Source organism: Phyllostomus hastatus, unplaced genomic scaffold (assembly GCF_019186645.2).
Source record: "Phyllostomus hastatus isolate PE091 unplaced genomic scaffold, TTU_PhHast_1.1 phas_contig_30, whole genome shotgun sequence".
NCBI classification, from domain to species: Eukaryota; Metazoa; Chordata; class Mammalia; order Chiroptera; family Phyllostomidae; genus Phyllostomus; species Phyllostomus hastatus.
In genome coordinates this window covers 389,653-406,458 of record NW_025333841.1, presented here as the reverse complement: position 1 = coordinate 406,458, position 16,806 = coordinate 389,653, and the positions used below count along the sequence as shown (strand labels likewise).

General features: G+C 43.4%; 1 protein-coding gene and 1 non-coding gene across 2 annotated transcripts; both read right to left on the bottom strand.

The window, feature by feature from the left end:
- Positions 1-11,176: 11,176 nt before the first annotated feature.
- On the bottom strand, positions 11,177-15,486 carry PIN4 (peptidylprolyl cis/trans isomerase, NIMA-interacting 4). Its single transcript, XM_045839462.1, has 4 exons — positions 15,367-15,486; positions 12,190-12,263; positions 11,728-11,847; positions 11,177-11,356 (listed from the first exon to the last, which is right to left on the bottom strand). The coding sequence occupies exons 1-4, from the start codon at positions 15,407-15,409 to the stop codon at positions 11,198-11,200; spliced, it is 396 nt and encodes a 131-aa protein (XP_045695418.1). The 5' UTR covers positions 15,410-15,486; the 3' UTR covers positions 11,177-11,197.
- LOC123819152 lies at positions 12,425-12,531 on the bottom strand. Its single transcript, XR_006785790.1, has one exon. It is a non-coding gene; the product is annotated as a U6 spliceosomal RNA (small nuclear RNA).
- Positions 15,487-16,806: the final 1,320 nt, after the last annotated feature.

Genomic DNA, 16,806 nt, shown 5'->3' with positions numbered 1-16,806 from the left:
GTTCAGGTTGAAATCCCGGGTCACAACTTAAGTTATCTGTTCTGTTTGGGTACCATCTGTTTGGAGCTCCGTCTGGTCCGAAAGGACATCTGTTCTGGTCCCGAAAGGGCGTCTGTTTGGAGCTCCGTGGAGTTCCGTCTGGTAATATGGGGGGAACCCTCCATTCCAAAAAACAGCCCGCTGGGGTGGGTTCTGGTAAATTGATCGCCGTATGAGTATATATCGGAGGCGTATGTTGTTTTGTTGTAGTACTGTTCTGTTTGTGTCCTGTATAATTTAGACTCAGGAGAGTGCTGGTCACTGAATGGGTCTTTAAATTACTGTATTATACTGTAACTAAAGTTGTTTTGTCAAAATCAAGGAAGTAGGACAAATTGCCTTACCTAGAAGTGTTTAGGTTTACATGATAAAGATGCATGCAGAGTTAAAAAGGAAAGAGAGGAAAGTCAGTTAATAGCTCTGAGAAAAGGGAATTTACATATGAAAGATAGAAGGTCAGAGGAGAGGGGCCAAGAAGATCTAGGTATTAAGACCAGCTGCAGGCTGGTCAGAGTTCTTGCAGCCCCAGGGGATCCACTCCTGTGAGTGAAATGGGAAAAGTGTGCCTGAACTGGCATCGCTATCTTGAATCACTCAAGAAACCAGATTTGGTGGAGGAAAATCCCCTACTGGGGCAGGGCAATATCCTTTTGGAGACTTTTTTCAGTGAGAGTAAAGCCAGAAGGCCAGTCTGCTAGATGTTATCTGGCACATACTCTGTTTTGTACATTGGATCTGTTAAACTGGAAAAGCTCAAACCCTTCTTATGGACATAGCCCTGCTAAAATGACTGATTTGATTGTGTCAGTTTTTGCCACTTATCATCTCAATTGGGCAGACATAGGAGCCTTATTGAATTCTTTGCTTCAGTAAGGGGGATGAGCAGAGGCTGGTGTTGGATAAAGCAAATGAACAGGCTCGGAGGTTAAGCCAAGAAAATCCAGATGGGGCTCTGGGCCTTCCCAGGGCAATACCTATAACTGAGCCCAATTGCGACCCTTAAGGGGATGGCCTTTCTCTCTTAGAGCATTATAAGAGATGCCTCCTTGAGGGAATGGGAAAGGTATCCCTGAACAGAAAGTCTGAGTAAGTGCAGGCTGTGCAACAAAAGTCCACAGAAGACTCCTCCCAACACTAGGAGACAGTTAAGGAGATTCCTGAGGATGGCAAGTGACTGCTGCATTGAATTCCAAGCTTTGGGCTCACTGCTAATCCACTGTGTGAGGCTCTGAAGGGACCGGAATATTGCCCTTTAGAGTGGACAAAGGAGCGCACTCTGGCTTTTGAGTCTCTGAAAGTGCACCTGGCTTCAGCACCAGCCTTGGGGCTTTCAAGCCTACTGGAGCCCTTTCAATGATATGTGTGTGAGAAACAGGGTGTTGCCCTAGAATTCCTCACCCAAATGCTTAGTGACATTTGCAATCCATCGCATAATTGTCAAGAATATTAAATCACACTGTCCTGGGGTGGCCAGCCTGCTTGAGAGTGGCAACCACCTGCAAGCTCTTGGAGGAAACTAAAAAGTTTGCCTTGGGGCAGCCTATGCCAGTTATGTGTCGCAGCAAGTGTTGAGCCTGCTGGAGCAAAAGGGACATATGTGGCTGACTGCTGAAAGAACGGGCAGGTACCAAGCCCTTTCTTCTTGACAATCCCAACGTCTCCCTCAAAACTGTAAGTAAAGTAATTCCTGCCTTTTTCTCCCAAACCCTGACTCGGCTGCACTAATACATGACTATGCTGAAATAACTGATGAAGTGTATTCTAGCAGAATTGATTTACAAAACCATCCTGTAGAAGAAGCAGACTGGACTCTCTGTGCAGATGGAAGCAGTTATATGGACAAAGGAAGCAGAGAAGCTGGATATGCAGTTGTGACTCTTCAAGGAATAGTGGAGGCCAAGGCCTTGCTGCCAGGAACCTCTGCCCAGAAGGCTAAACTGGCTGCATTGACAAGGGTACTGGAATTGTCTCATGGAAAGAGAGTGAATGTGTGTATCAACTCAAGGTAAGCTTTTTGATTTTGCATGCACAGGGTTCCATCTGAGAAAACAAAAGACTGTTAACCTCCAATAAAAAGGAAATTAAGCATGCAGCCAAAATTCTAAAGTTATTAGAGGCTGTCCAGGCACCCTTACAGGTGGCAGTCATGCACTGCCCGGGGCATCAAGGAGAGGGAACTGAAGTGGTTGGAGAAAGCAATCTGGCTGAGCGGGCAACAAAAGAGGCTAATAAAGGAATATTTATGATGCCATTAGTACTTGTTCTGGACTTGTCAAAAGTTGACCCTGAATATTTGACTGCAGACTTAGAAAAAGTTAAGGAATGGAGTTTTAATGAAGAAGGTCCTGATAGCCAATAGAAAAGAATAAGAAAGAAGCTATACTGTTTTCCTGAACATTTAGTAGAGCCAGTCATAAAGCATTTGCACGAGGCCACGCACTGTGGAAAAGACGCATCAACCACCTATGTCAACTGTGGTTCACAGGTCCTGGAATTTCTAAAGCAATAAGAAATATAACTGCTAGATGTGTTGTATGCCAAAAGAACAACCCCAAAACAGAACCCCACCAAAAGAAAGAAAGAAAGCAATATTAAGGACAGTGCCCATTCGAGGACTGGCAAATAGACTTTCCCCAGATGCCAAAGCTCCGAGGGAGGAAATATTTGTTAACCTTTGTGGACACCTTTTCAGGATGGGTAGAAGCCTATCCCAGTAGGACAGAAAAATCTTCAGAAGTAGTAAAAGCATTATTAGAGGAAATAATCCCTCACTTTGGTCTCCCTGACAGCATTCAGAGCAATAATGGACCTGCTTTTGTTTCAGAAATCACACAGAAGGTTAGTAAAATCCTAGGAATTAACTGGAGACTCCACACGGCATGGAGACCCCAGGCTTCTGGGAAAGTAGAAAAGATGAACCACACCTTGAAGAAAAATATAGCCAAAGTGTCAAGAAGCTCATCTTCATTGGGATCAAGCTTTACTTATTGCCCTGCTCAGGATAAAGGTGGCTCCTCGAAGTGGGATTCAGTTGAGTCTCTATAAAATTGTGTACAGATGACCATTTCAGGTCACAATTGGGGTGAAAGATATGTATATAGATAAAAATCTGAAGGTAAGAAAAAAAATATGTGCAATATTTAAATCAGACCTTAGCTGTGATGATTAACTTTGCCTGTATTAGGGACTTCTCTCCCATAGGTCCACTGCATTCGTTCAAATCAGGAGATCATAAGGTGCTGCTCAAGATTTGGAGAACAGGATCCCCAGAAAATCAACTAGAGGAAAAGTGGACTGGACCTTGGGATATACTCTTCACCACCCCAACTGCAGTGAAGCTGGCAGGAATAAAACCTTAGATTCATCACACCAGAATAAAGAGAGCACAGGAAGAAGATCTGAAAGTCATCTTTGAAAAACAGTGACTTGTGTTCTCTTCATTACCTCCTGTTTGACCCCTTGTTATGGACAACTTATTCCATTCAAACGGGATGAAAACATCTGGGTATATTTGGGGGAAAATGTCCTGAATATTTCTGACTTTTATCTTGCAGGAAGAACTTATGTAAAACAAACTTTCACTTCATGTCTTATAGGCATCTGTGCCCCTTTGGAAAGCTTTAAAAACTATACTGTGCTTGAGCATATTGAAAAGAAAATGGCCTACTCTGACATTTATAATTGGAGACCAGTGGTAAATATAAAAGACAGGGAAATGTTTTCATTGAAGGTTGCTAATGTAACCCCAGCTAGAGAATATGTAATTTTTGTCAACTGCACTAAAAACTGTCTTGTGCTCTCAGCAGGTGTGAAGATGAATTGCACCACCACCACTGATGTATGTTATGCTTATGCCCACGTTAAGCTGCCAATAGGATGGTTCCTGATATGTGGAATAACAGTTTATTCTTATGTTTCAGCAAACAGCTCTGGGGGACCGTGTTCTCTGGGAAGACTAACGGTGTTTATGCCTCAGAAGCCTCACTTAACCCGGGTTCGACAGGATGTCTCTCTTACACCTGATTGTATCAATAACTTACACCTTTTAGCCCTGCTGAATATGTGTCCTTAATTATGTTTATAATGTCAACCATGGTAACTTATTTAATGTAAAAATAAGCAGATTAGCCTGCGCTATGGTAAAAGCCTTAAATGCTACCTCTCAAACTATTAGTGCCATTAGTCAAGAACTAAGACAAGTCAGAGAAGCAGTACTGGAAAATCGTGCAGCTATAGACTACCTTCTTTTGAGACATAATCATGGATGTGAGGAATATAAGGGACTCTGCTGTTTTAACCTAACTGATACTTCACAGCTTATAGAGCATAAAGTAAAGCAAATAAATGATGTGGTGTCCAATATAAAACAGGAAGAAGGATTCTTTGGCATTGATTGGTCTAACCTAACCTCCTGGCTGCCCAGCATATCTGGTCTTCGAGAAGCTTTTATTGTTTTTATCCTTGTCATCTTCTTCAGTATCATAGCTTATTGTTGTATACAGTTTGCCCCCTTATGTAAGCCCACAGTTTCATGTATTCCTAAAACCCCCACTGAACAATCCAGTGTCCAGCAACAGGCATGGCAACAAAGTGAATACTTCCATAGGAAGCTGATCTCATAGAAATGAGATAGTTTAATACTAATGGTGGGGAATGATAGGGGACTCAAAACTTGGAAAATTTTAGCTTAAGGTAAATAGCCATAAATCTAGCAAGTAATGTGTATGTTAAGCTTTTTATTTCAGAAACTACAGATAAGGCCCATCTGGTGCCTGAGGAAAAAAAAAAACTGACCTTCTGGAGTGCTGGCTAAAGATACCACCTGGAGACATCCCTACCAGGCGACTACCCCTCCCCTTGGAATTTCAAAGACTCTCACTAACTCCTGTTTGCCCTCCCCCAACCCCCTTATAAAAGATCTGGCTGGGAAAAAGAGAGGAAGATGGTTTGTTAGGGTATGAACCCGCCATCTTCTCGGATCGCCGGCCATCTGAATAAAGCGCCTATAAAAGATTCAATCACTGTCATTGCTTATTGGATTTGGTAGTGACAGGCAGCCCAAACGCCGGTGTCTTTTCCGGTTACAATGGGAGCAGGCCACCTCCAAGCAGAGATTGACCTCATGGGCTGGAGAGGCTCTATTCTTATAGGGCAGATCCTTCCTGGCTAGTTTTGGTGGGCTTTTACTGCGCATGTACAAGTAGTTGTATTACTTTAAAGCTACTGCACATGTGGTCTCCCATGATTTTCCCTGATTGGCCACCAGGGAAGAGGGTCTGACAGTGCTACTGAATTGACCCCTCTTTCTCCTGGGGTCCCCCTGTACTAGGTTCACCTTTCCCTTCGCCAGAGAATTATAGCTGTCCATGTTAGAGACTGGTGAAAAGGAATTATTCATTCAAGTTACACAGACTTAAGAGTAATGATTTAATGTCTTCATCAAAATCCTAAAGTCCCTTAAAACGCCCACAAACACACACAGTCCTTCCTTCCCCCCTTTGCCCAGTCTGGGGTACCGTATCTCAGGAAAAGAAATAGAAGTCCACAGCTCAGGCAGCCCCTGGTTCTTCGAAGTAATCTGTGCTCGGCTGGGAGGCCTCCCTTGGTTCCCAGCACTACCAGCTGTGTCACTAGGATCTCCAGCTAAAGCCGCGTGGTGGTTCTTTGCTAAAGCCGCATGGTGATTCTTCTCATGGCTGCGGGGCGGGGGTGGTCCCCACTCTGCCAAAAGTGCATGGCTCTCCTCACTGCCACAGCCGCATGGTCCTCTCTTCAATGGCTGCTGAGTCTGGGTTTAAATCCCTTCGCCAGTCTTCCTCTGCAGCCCCATTTCCGACTCCTCCCACAATCAGCTACAGTTGCCAGCACTTCCATATCCTTCCAGCTTTACTGGGCTGCTGTCCTGAGTCTGGGCAGGCGTGGCCCCATGTCGTGGAGCCAATCATCTCCAAGCTCTCATGCAGGTGCTGTAACTCAGGGGACCTACCCCCCAGTTACATCTTGGGGGGAAGTTCCTTCCATCCCTCCTGGCTCGGAGTGGCCACAGCTATTTAACATATCTATGCAACCAGTTAAAGGTTATAGAAATGTTAAATGACCACACCAGAGGTTAACTGCAAAACTGTTGCTATGCAAAACAGCTCTCAATGGCCCTGCCTCCTGTGTCTCTTCCCCCAACTCACACCTATGGTGGAGGATGAGGACATCCAATATATCTTTCTAATGTTTCCTGGACACCTTGAGTTCTGGACCCTATTACAAATCCTTCTTTTGGGGGCCCCCTGGCTGCACCCTCCTACAATGGTACCATAAGATTATAATGGAACTGAAAAATTCCTGTTGTGTAGTCACAGCTAGCCTAAAACATTACTCAGGTGTTTGTGGTAATGCTAGTGTAAACAAACCTACTATGCTGCCAGTCCTATAAAAACATATAGCACATACAATTATATGTAGTACATAATTATTGATAATGATAAGTAACTAGGTTACTGGTTTATGTATTTCCTATTTACTATTATTTTATGTATTTATTTTTTATTTTATTTTTTTGAGAGGGGCAGGGAGGGAGAAAGAGAGGGAGAGAAACATCAATGTGTGGTTGCCTCTCATGTCCCCCTACTGGAGACCTGGCCCACAACCCAGGCATGTGCCCTGACTGGGAATCGAACCGGCGACCCTTTGGTTTGCAGGCCGGCACTCAATCCACTGAGTCACAGCAGCCAGGGCACTATTTGCCATTATTTTAGAGTGCACTTTTGCTACTTATAAAAAAAAGTTTGCTGTAAAACAGCATGTTGTTAGGCTGGGAGCAGCCTTGTACACCTCATGTTTACATCTTTTGACTGCATCATGTGCTCTTGGGCTTGACTTAATCTTGCTTTGTTTTATAAGTTTAGTGTAGCCTAAGTGCACAGTGTTGATAAAGTCTACAGTCCTGTACAGTAATACCCTAGGCCTTCACACGCACTCACCACTCACTCACTGACTCACCCAGAGCAACCTCCAGTCCTGCAACCTCCATCATGCTAAGTGCCACATTCAGGTGTACTATTCTATATCTTTTTAAAAAGGTTTTATTAGTTTATTTTTAATGAGAGGGGAAGGGAGGGAGAAAGAGAAGGAGAGACTGATGTGAGAGAGAAATATTGATTGGATGCCCCTTGCACGTGCCCCGACTGAGGACTGAAGCTGATACACAGACACATGTCCTGGCCTTGCAATACAACACCCAACTGAGCCACACCGGTCAGGAACATTCTATATCTTTTATACCATAATTTTACTCTAACCATGTGTTGTCTACAGTATTCAGTTCTGTAACATGCTGTCCAGGTTTGTAGCCTAGGAGCAGTACTCTGTACCATACAGCCTAGGTGTGTAGTAGGCTGTACCATTTAGGTTTGCACAAGTGCACTGTGATGTTCATGCAACAGTGAAACTGCCTATCAACGAATTTCTCAGGATGTTTCCCCGTCATACGGAGGTGCATGACCTTCTCAATGAAAAACAAAATGGTTCTTGTTTGTGTATTACGGCAATTTTGGTAGTGGAAATGCCTGCACACAGTAAATTATTCAAACTCTAAGGAAGGCAGGGATTTTTAAACTGGCATTCATGGATAGAATTCAGATGTCTGAATGTAGACAACAAACTGCAGAAGTATTAGCATTACCTGTGACTTTGTCACCGATAGAAATCACAGATTTCATCATTATTGCAGCTACCTTAAATACCATTGACAGTCATAACTACAAAATCAGAGTGGTTTTTCTTTTTATTTATTTTATTTTTTAAGTATTTTTGTTTATTTTTAGAGAGAAGAGAAGGGAGGAAGAGAGGGAGAGAAACAACGATCAGTTGGCTCTCGCACGCCCCCAACTGGGGACCTGGCCTGCAACCCAGGCATGTGCCCTGACTGGGAATCGAACTGGCGACCTTTTGCTCTATGGGGTGAACCCAACTCATCGAGCCACACTAGTCAGGGCAAAATCACGGTGGTTTTTAGATTTACCACAAGATCCTACTTAATAGAGTAACATGTATATTTTTATATTTATATATATAAAGCAACTTTAAAACTTTTGATTACTGTATTTCAGTATAATTGCTGTCCTTTGTAATCTTATGTATTTTACTTTATTCATTTAAAATCATTCTGAGAAGGGATCCACAGGCTTGGGCATGAGGCAAAAAGTCTCTGACCTGCCCCTTCCCCAGTTCTGGATTGCCATTTCCAGAGACAGTCTATGTATAAGCACCAGTATCTGTTTTATATTTTTACCGAAATGGTAATATACTATATACAGTTTGCACCTTTGTTTTTAATTTTTACATAGCTGCATACTGTTCTGTTGAATGGGTATACCATAATTTATCATCTACTGATGGACATTTTCTTTCTAGATGATGCTGTAACGAATACCCTTGTACATTTTATACATGTGATTACATCCACAGGATGAATTCCAAGAAATGGAGTTGCTGGGTCACAGGGTATATTTATAATGTTTTAAAGTTTTTTTAATCCTCACCCAGGGACATATTTATTAATTTTAGAGAGAGGGGAAGGAAAGAAGAGAGAGAGAAACATTGATGTGAGAAACATTGATCAGTTGCCTCCTGTACGTGCCTCAACTGGGGATCACACCTGCAACCTAGGTATGTGCCCTGACTGGGAATCAAACCCGCACAACCTTTCTGTGCACAGGCCGATACTCTAACCAACTGAGCCACACTGGCCAGAACTATAATTTGATAGGTACTGCCAAAATGTTCTCCACAGAGGTTATAACAATATACATTTGCACTATTAATGAATGAATTCTTGTTTCCCCATACCTTTACCAATGTTAAATTTTGAACTTTGCCAATCCAATAGGTTAAAAATGGGATCTCACGTTGTTTTCTATTTGTATTTTACTATGAATGGGTTTTTAAATGAGTTTTACTCTTTAAGCATTGAACTTAATGAAAAAGATGCAGTTTCAGAGCAGAATTGAATGCTTATGCCATGCCTTAATTTTTTCCCTTACCAAGTTCTTCAGAACCTTAGTTGCCAGTCAAAAGCTAACTTCCCAAAGGTTTACTTGGTGTCAGAGGCTCATTCCTACCCCACTTCCTCACAAACTAGCTGTAATTGTCATGCCACAGAAATTACTTTGCTTTTTTTTAGCACTCCAACTTCCTTCCTTTGTGGGTGACATACATGCAAAAGGCATGCACTTGGTATCCTGGGTAGGACTCTAGTTCGGGAGCGTCTCCTACGTATACAGCTTATCAGAATTTCATTCACGATTTTCAGAATTGATCGCCCATATTTATACCTTTTCTTAAATATTTTTATTTATTTTTAGAGACAGGGGAAGAGAGGGAGAAATAGAGGGAGAGAAGCATCAATGTGTGGTTGCCTCTCATGTGGCCCCCACTGGGGACCTGGCCCACAACCCAGGCATGTGTCCTGACTGGGAATCAAACCAGTGACCCTTTGATTTGCAGCCCACGCTCAATCCACTGAGCTACACCAGCCAAGGCTTATATCTTTTTAAAAAAGATTTTGTTTATTTATTTTTAGAGAGGGACAGGGAGGGAGAAATAGGGGGAGAGAAACATCTATTGGTTGCCTCTTGCACACCCCCAACCCAGGATCTGGCCCACAACACAAACATGTGCCCTGACCAGGAATTGAACTGGCAACCTCTTGATTTGCAGGCCAGCACTCAATTCTCTGAGTCATACCAGCCAGAGCTGATAGCACTTATTTAGAGACATTGTTTCAAATGTGGTTTTTAATGCAGTTTCATCTTATATCTACTATTTTGAATACTTCTATCATACTGGTATATCTGGATCCCAGGGGCAGCTTTTAGTCTGCTCAGTGGGGAAAATAGGAAGGCATAGCCTGCTGGGGTGCTCAGAAACCCTTCCAAAATGGGAAACATAGGTCTGGAGGTGAAGTTGCAACTATGTGGCATATTGTGGGCATGTCAAATGAGTGTCAAGAATCACACAGTTGTGTTGGTGAAGTTTCATTTTATTTATCTATTAATTAACTTATTTAAGTCCTCGCCTGAGGATATATGTATTGATTTTAAAGAGAGAGGAAGGGGGGAGGGGAGAGAGAGAGAAAGAAACATCAATTGGTTGCCTCCTGTATATACCCCAACCAGGGATCGAACTGTTTGGTGTATGGGATGACGCTCCAACTGAGCCGCCTGGCCAGGGCCAACGTTTTATTTATTTTTAGAGAGGGGAAGGAGAAAGAGAAGGAGAGAAACATGAGTGTGTGGTTATCTCTCACACACCCCCATGGGAGAGACCCAGCCCGCAACCCAGGCACATGCCCTGACTGGGAATCAAACGACAACCCTTTGGTTCGCAGACCAGCAGTCAATCCACTGAGCCACACCAGCCAGGGCCCAAAGTTTTATTTGTTAAGCAGTACAGTATTCATAATATTCTTTATGCTTTTTATATGTGATATAAATATGGGATTATAAAATAAAAAAATGTAGACACACAGAACATTAGTCCTGGAAAGGTTGGTCATACATAAACTATACACTTGAAGATGAGCAAATGTTTTCATACTGACATTTCTCCCTTTGACCAACACTTGGTGAATGGCTGCTCAGTCTAGTACAAACACCCAATAGAACTGAGTGCCTCTCTACCCCACAATAAACATTTATTTTAAAACACAGGAGTTAATGCTGAATGGCCATTTGTGTTCCATTAAGGCAATGGAGCTAATAATTGTCCTGGCAGATCACAGCTGGCTAACATATAAAAGAAGTGTTGTCTAGGAACCCATGTTATGATTTTCATATGCTTATCTGTCTTTTTGATGCCCGATTCAATGTGTGAATAGTGGGAGCTGATACCTGACTCCCCTGGAGATGGTTTCTACATTAACTTATGGATATACTGAGAATCAGATAAATTAGTTCTAAGAGGAATGACAAGTTAAAAGGAGTCTGCTTGATCCATCTTTGAGAACCACTGACTGAACACCTACTGTAGTGTATAGAAGCCTTTACCCGCCCAATTTTGCACTTACAAACCCACAATGACAGAGTTCATAAAATATAAGGATTATTTAACATCTTTTAAAGAAATAAATAGAATGTATAAAATATAATCTGCATTCCATACAATTTTATTTTCTCCCTTCAACCATAATGATATGATATCCAAATTTTGTCTTAACTGGAGGGTCTGTAAACACAGGCTTGTCCAGGCCACTTACAGGCAAAGCAAATGCTGCTTCTTGAAATGGTCCCACCATGGACCCTCTGGTCATCCAACCCAGGTCGCCCTGAAAAACCCAAAAGATATGTGATGTCAAATGGCTCTGCAGAGGGAACAGTTCTACCGTAGCTTGAATGCTAAGGTTCCTAGGTTTCTTCATTTGGGCTGTAAAGAAGTAGGCTAGACAGGACAAACGGACAGAGGTCCTACTCTGCACTGAATCCACAAGCAGTCACAATGTTGCCGGGTATCTGTGAGCTGTGCAATTTTGGTCATACCTAGGTTTAGACATAGGTGACCCATATTCAACTGTTTACAAGTTGGACATTTCTGTTTTTATGATCTTTAAACCCAGATATGGCTACAATTAATGGCAAAACATAGAAATAATCCCAAGTGTTGGGGGACAGCTCATATTAAATGATAAGAGTAACATACCCCTTGCCTGGCTTTATCTTCACTATATTGTGTGGCCACTTCATTGAATCTCATCCCAGACTTTAACTTTTCCAAGGCTTCCATGATTTTGCCGTGTTTCTCACACAGAATGTGCCTGACCTACAAGGAAAAAATACGTTTGTATAATACCTGGAGATCCAAACGATTCATTTCTTCACAGTACAACAGTCAGTACACAGTGGACTAGGAATCCAACCGGCGACCCTTTGGTTCGCAGGCCCACATTCAACCCACTGAGCCACACTAGCCAGGGCACATTTTTAAAAGGAATTACTTTTTGTGAGACTGGTCTGTAATTTCCAATTGTGTGTTATCTTGATTTTTCTATCAGTGTTGACCTGTTCCCTTAGAATGAGTTAAGCAAACTGTCTTTTCCTTTTATGTGTACCAAAGTAACACATGCTTACATTTAACGTGGAAAAAAAGGAACTAGTAACTCACCTTTACTGCATTGCCACCACCTTTGGGACCCTGAGACTTCTTGTCAGAACTGTCACTCCCAGATGCTGCTCCCCCTTTAGAGAAGAGATGACAGGTACTCATTTAAATGGCACCTTGATTACAGAAAGGTCTAACATAACAGTTGATACTTGTCACAGCACCAAGTTTCAAAAGGGAACGCTGCCAGATACTTGACTACATCAACCTAAATTAATGACTCACCTCCCTTTTTTACAAAAATATGGATTGCTTCATGAATTTGTGTATCACTCCTGCACAGGGGCCATGCTAATCTTCTCCATATCGTTCCAATTTTAGTGTGTGTGCTGCCAAAGCGAGCATTCACTTCTCTTAAAACAGGAAATTTGTGCCCCACATAAATCCTTTACTGGAAAATAGGTACATAGGTAAGTGTGCTGATGATTGAATGCGAGTTCCAGAAGCTGGGTGCAGTTCTCTGGACTCAGTTTGATATCCTGCCTTCTAAGTGAAAACCCCTGAGCTCTTGTAAAATGTCTAATAAGCACAGCAACTACGTATTTGAGTACTAACAATTCCAATATGTAAAATCCCTAGAAGTATATATTAAATAAAGATCAAATTCCCCACCACCCATAATTGCCTAAAGAATACATTTATGTCTGAATTCTCAGAGTCTGCTACATTGCTTATTGATAGCTTCCTAAGAAAAGTTATCAGTATTCTGATTAATGACTGGCAGAAACTTATGTTTTACTAGTATATCATTTTACTACATTGTCCACTTCTGTGCCAATGGCAACACACGTACTGTTAGAGGCTGATTTTCCTAAGAACTATCACTGGATTAAATGTTCAGTTCAATAAACATTTCCTAAATATAAGTACTAAGGTCCAGGCACTGGGACTACAAAGACAAATAAGCCATGGTACCTTTATTCACAGGGCTCATTTGCTCTCAGATATGCAAACAGATTGTTTCAGAATGATTTATGACCTATGGACAGGGGGCTGTGGAAGCACAGAGGGACATTTGAGCCAGTCAGGGAAGGCTTCCTGGATGTATAGGCACTGACCAGGTGAAGAAAGAACAAGGGTGAGGGGACTCTCCAGGGTGGAAGAACAGGAAGGTATGTGTTGGAAACTATGGACATAGCGTAATCTGAGGTGGGAGTACTGTGAGATGAGCCCAGGGGATGTGGCTGAGGGCTAGGGTGTGAGGGCCTTTAGGTCCCGTTACGGAACTTGGAATTTATCCTTGAAGTAACAGGGAGCCATTGAAAAGTTTTAATCAGGACACTCCAACATATACATAGCTCCAAAGGCTAGCACAGTGCCTGGCACACAACACTTGTTCAATAAATTTCAACTGAACTGAAAAAGCAAAATACTGTACTGACCACCAAATGCTGAAGAGCATATTACCATTGAAGGAGTTTCACTACATCCAACTCTTCTTTAACATTTATTTTTAAAGAGCAGGGAAGGTGGGGAGAAAGAGAGGGAGAGAAACGTTGGTGCATGAGAGAAACATTCATCGGTTGCCTCTCACACAGCCCGACCAGGGACCTGCCCGCAACCCAGGCATGTCTGCTGACTGGCAGTCAAAGCAGTGACCTTTCAGTTCGCAGGCTGAGCCACAATCCACTGAGCCACACCAGCCAGGACTCCATCAAACTCTTAAGTGGATCTGTTGCATAGTCACATTGAACAATGATGCCTTCTGATCATCCTATCCTCTTCCCTACTGGATGCTGTCATCTTCTGACTGTCACCTCACTCTGACTGACTGAGGACTTTGGCATCAGCTTCAGGCTTCTTTTCCACTCTCAATCCTGCCATCATCTTAGATGAGCTCACCATCTACACCGAGGAGTCATCCAACAACCTAACTGCATATTTCTGGACCTCCTTCCCAAATGTGCATACTGTCTATTACAGGCCACTTGCTCCCAGAGGCACATGATGAAACCAGTGCAGCTCAGAACCAGTAGTTCAGTCTTTGGCTCCAACTTCCTGTTCTTCCAGCTTTCTCATGCCTCATTCCCACAACACTACTAGCTCTTTGACTTCACAGAAATCACCCCCACCTTCAGTCCCTTTATCCAGCTATGCTCCCCTACACTCTCAGACTTCTCCTTCCCTTCCCAGTCTGGACCCCATGCTTGAATCATCTGAACTCGATCCTTTCCCACTAGCACCCTTAATTCCCTTGGGTGGTGACCCTTCTAGTATCATTGCCCAACAAAACCTTAACCTTGGCTCAAGGCTATTCCTAACTCTTTTCAATCCCATATTGTGCCAGTTGCCTGGTAGTAGGTAAATCATGACTGTGCAGAATGTGTCCTCTACAAATTCATGGCCTTCAATCTTGGGCTGTCAGCCCTCGAGGCAATCCTTTTATTATCCCTCCTCACATCACCTTCAGAGACTATTCCAAATCCTTACCACTCTCGGGACTTCTACTCAGTCCCTGCCCCTCAGTCTTAAAAATTACTCTTGCCTTCCACTTTATTAAGAACTCGAGGCCATGCCCTAACTGGTGTGGCTCATAGGTTGGTCGTCATCCCATAGACCCAAAGGTCGCCAGATGGATTCTGGTCAGGGCACATGCCTGGGTTGCGGGCCAGGTACCCGGTTAGGGGCGTGCGAGAGGCAACTGATGGATGTTTCTCTCGTGTATTGATGCTTCTCTCTCTCCCTTCTCCTCTAAAAGTAAATAAAGCCTTTTTAAAAAGTAAACTGAGGCCACTAAGTACAATCTCCTACGAACTCCACCTCTTCCCCACTCTCGGGGCCTAATTTTTACAACCACACCCATCCCCATCTTTATCCTTGTGGCCTCAAGCATCAGGTGTCCCTTCTCTTCAAAGCTCAACTGCTTCGCCTCTGTCCCGGACCCCGTTTTCTCCTAAATCTCACTCTTCTGTAACTTTACCTCTCAAACTCTACTGGATCCTTCACATCGGCCTCACTCCCAAGTTTTCCCCAAACAAAATTTTCTCTTAGTCCTTTGTCCTTTTCTACCTACCACCTAATCTCCATGCTTTTTTAATTAAAGCTTTCCAGAGACGTCCACAATAACCACTTCCGGGTCACTGACCACCCGCTGCCTCCTTCCCGGACTCCGGGGATGGCCGGTCAGGTCCCACCCCTCTTGCCCGACCTCTTTCTCCCTTGTTGCTCTGGCCGCTCTACCTTTTCCCCCTTTTCCAGAACCGCTTTTTCCTTTAGGTGGCATCTGCGAAACTTGACGTAGAACTCTCAACTGTCAGTTGCGGCGCAAAGCCCCCTTCAAGCCCCCCGGGCTTGTCCCACACAAATGCCTGAAAACGGCATCAAAATGGACCCTTTTTGCTGCGGCTCCGGAAGCAGGCATATCTTGGGGCAGGCCCAGGCCCAAGACTCTTGGACCAGTATGGCTGATGGTGCCTGACCAATAAGAAGCTTGGGCTGGGGCGGGGCCCAAGGTAAAGCGAGGCAGGAAACCCCGCCTCTGCGCTTTTTGTTCCCTTTTTCACATTCCCTTATTTGCGCGAACCCCGGTCTCCCGTTTCCCGGCTCCCCCAACCCTACACCCTTTACGCGTGCGTAGTGAAAGCCGCAGGCCTCTGCAGTCTCTCGGCGCCAACTCTAGCGAATCCCGCGTGGTCCCCAGACAAAGGGAAAGCGGGAAGAGCCTCGGTGGCTGCCCCCTCCTCCTGCCCCTGCTACACACTAGCCCGCCCACTCTTGCGATTTTTTTCATGTCTAAATTTTATTTTGCAGCTGTAGCTGATTGAGTTGAAAGGATACTTTTCAAAAAAAGGCTCTCACCCCTCTGCCTCTTGCAGAACTCCGTCATGGAGAAAAATCGGAAGCTGTAGGACATTGCTTAAAAAATGTTTCAACCACAGAAAAGGCTGTGTGCCATTTACAATAACGAGAGTAAAGCTGTCTGTATAGACACAGGAAATGACCTTAAGGAAGATTACTGACCAAGCTATAGAATATTCCTTTTTAAAAAAGTATATAGTGTACAATATATGCATATAAAGGACAGGAAGGCTACCTAGCAAAATATGACCAGTGGTGCTAACACAGGTTCTCGTGTTTGTTTCTGTGTATTTTCCAAAATTACCATAATGATGCAGCATAGAATAGTAGTTAAAAGCATGGATTCTTGAGCCAGACGCCTGGTTTCAAATCCCTTCTGCACCATCTGGCTACTAGCTCTGTGACCGTGAAGTTACTTCAGTCTCTTTGGCTTGGTTTCATCATCTGTAAAATGGAGTTGATGATAATAGTACCTACTTACAAGATGTTATGAGAATTAAATAAGTTCATATTCATAAAGCACATAAAACAATGAGTAGTTCATAGAGTATTAGCTTCAGATAAATGAGTTTTCAATTTGTGTCCTCACACTTTCTCCCCTAACCCGAAACCCCTTCCCCCCAATTTATATATAAGGTCAGGGCTTTTCCTCCACTCCATAAGATAGCTGTGCCAGTTTCCACTGCCAGCTAGATCCTATAGGTGGTTCAGCTCAGCAGTTAGTTTTTGGAGACAGCCACAGCCTTGATGGACTGGGATGTTTTGTGCTGACACCAGTGCGTCAGGTATTTCTGAGACCATGCCCACCTCCAACTCATACAT

Bases quoted from the DNA above. Each gene is read 5' to 3' on its own strand.
- PIN4 (XM_045839462.1), bottom strand. From the start codon at position 15,409: ATGCCACCTAAAGGAAAAAGCGGTTCTGGAAAAGGGGGAAAAG. The intron at 12,264-15,366 runs GTAGAGCGGCCA...TCTTCTCTAAAG, and splicing joins TTCTGGAAAAGGGGGAAAAG to GGGGAGCAGCATCTGGGAGT. The intron at 11,848-12,189 runs GTGAGTTACTAG...TTTTCCTTGTAG, and splicing joins GTGGTGGCAATGCAGTAAAG to GTCAGGCACATTCTGTGTGA.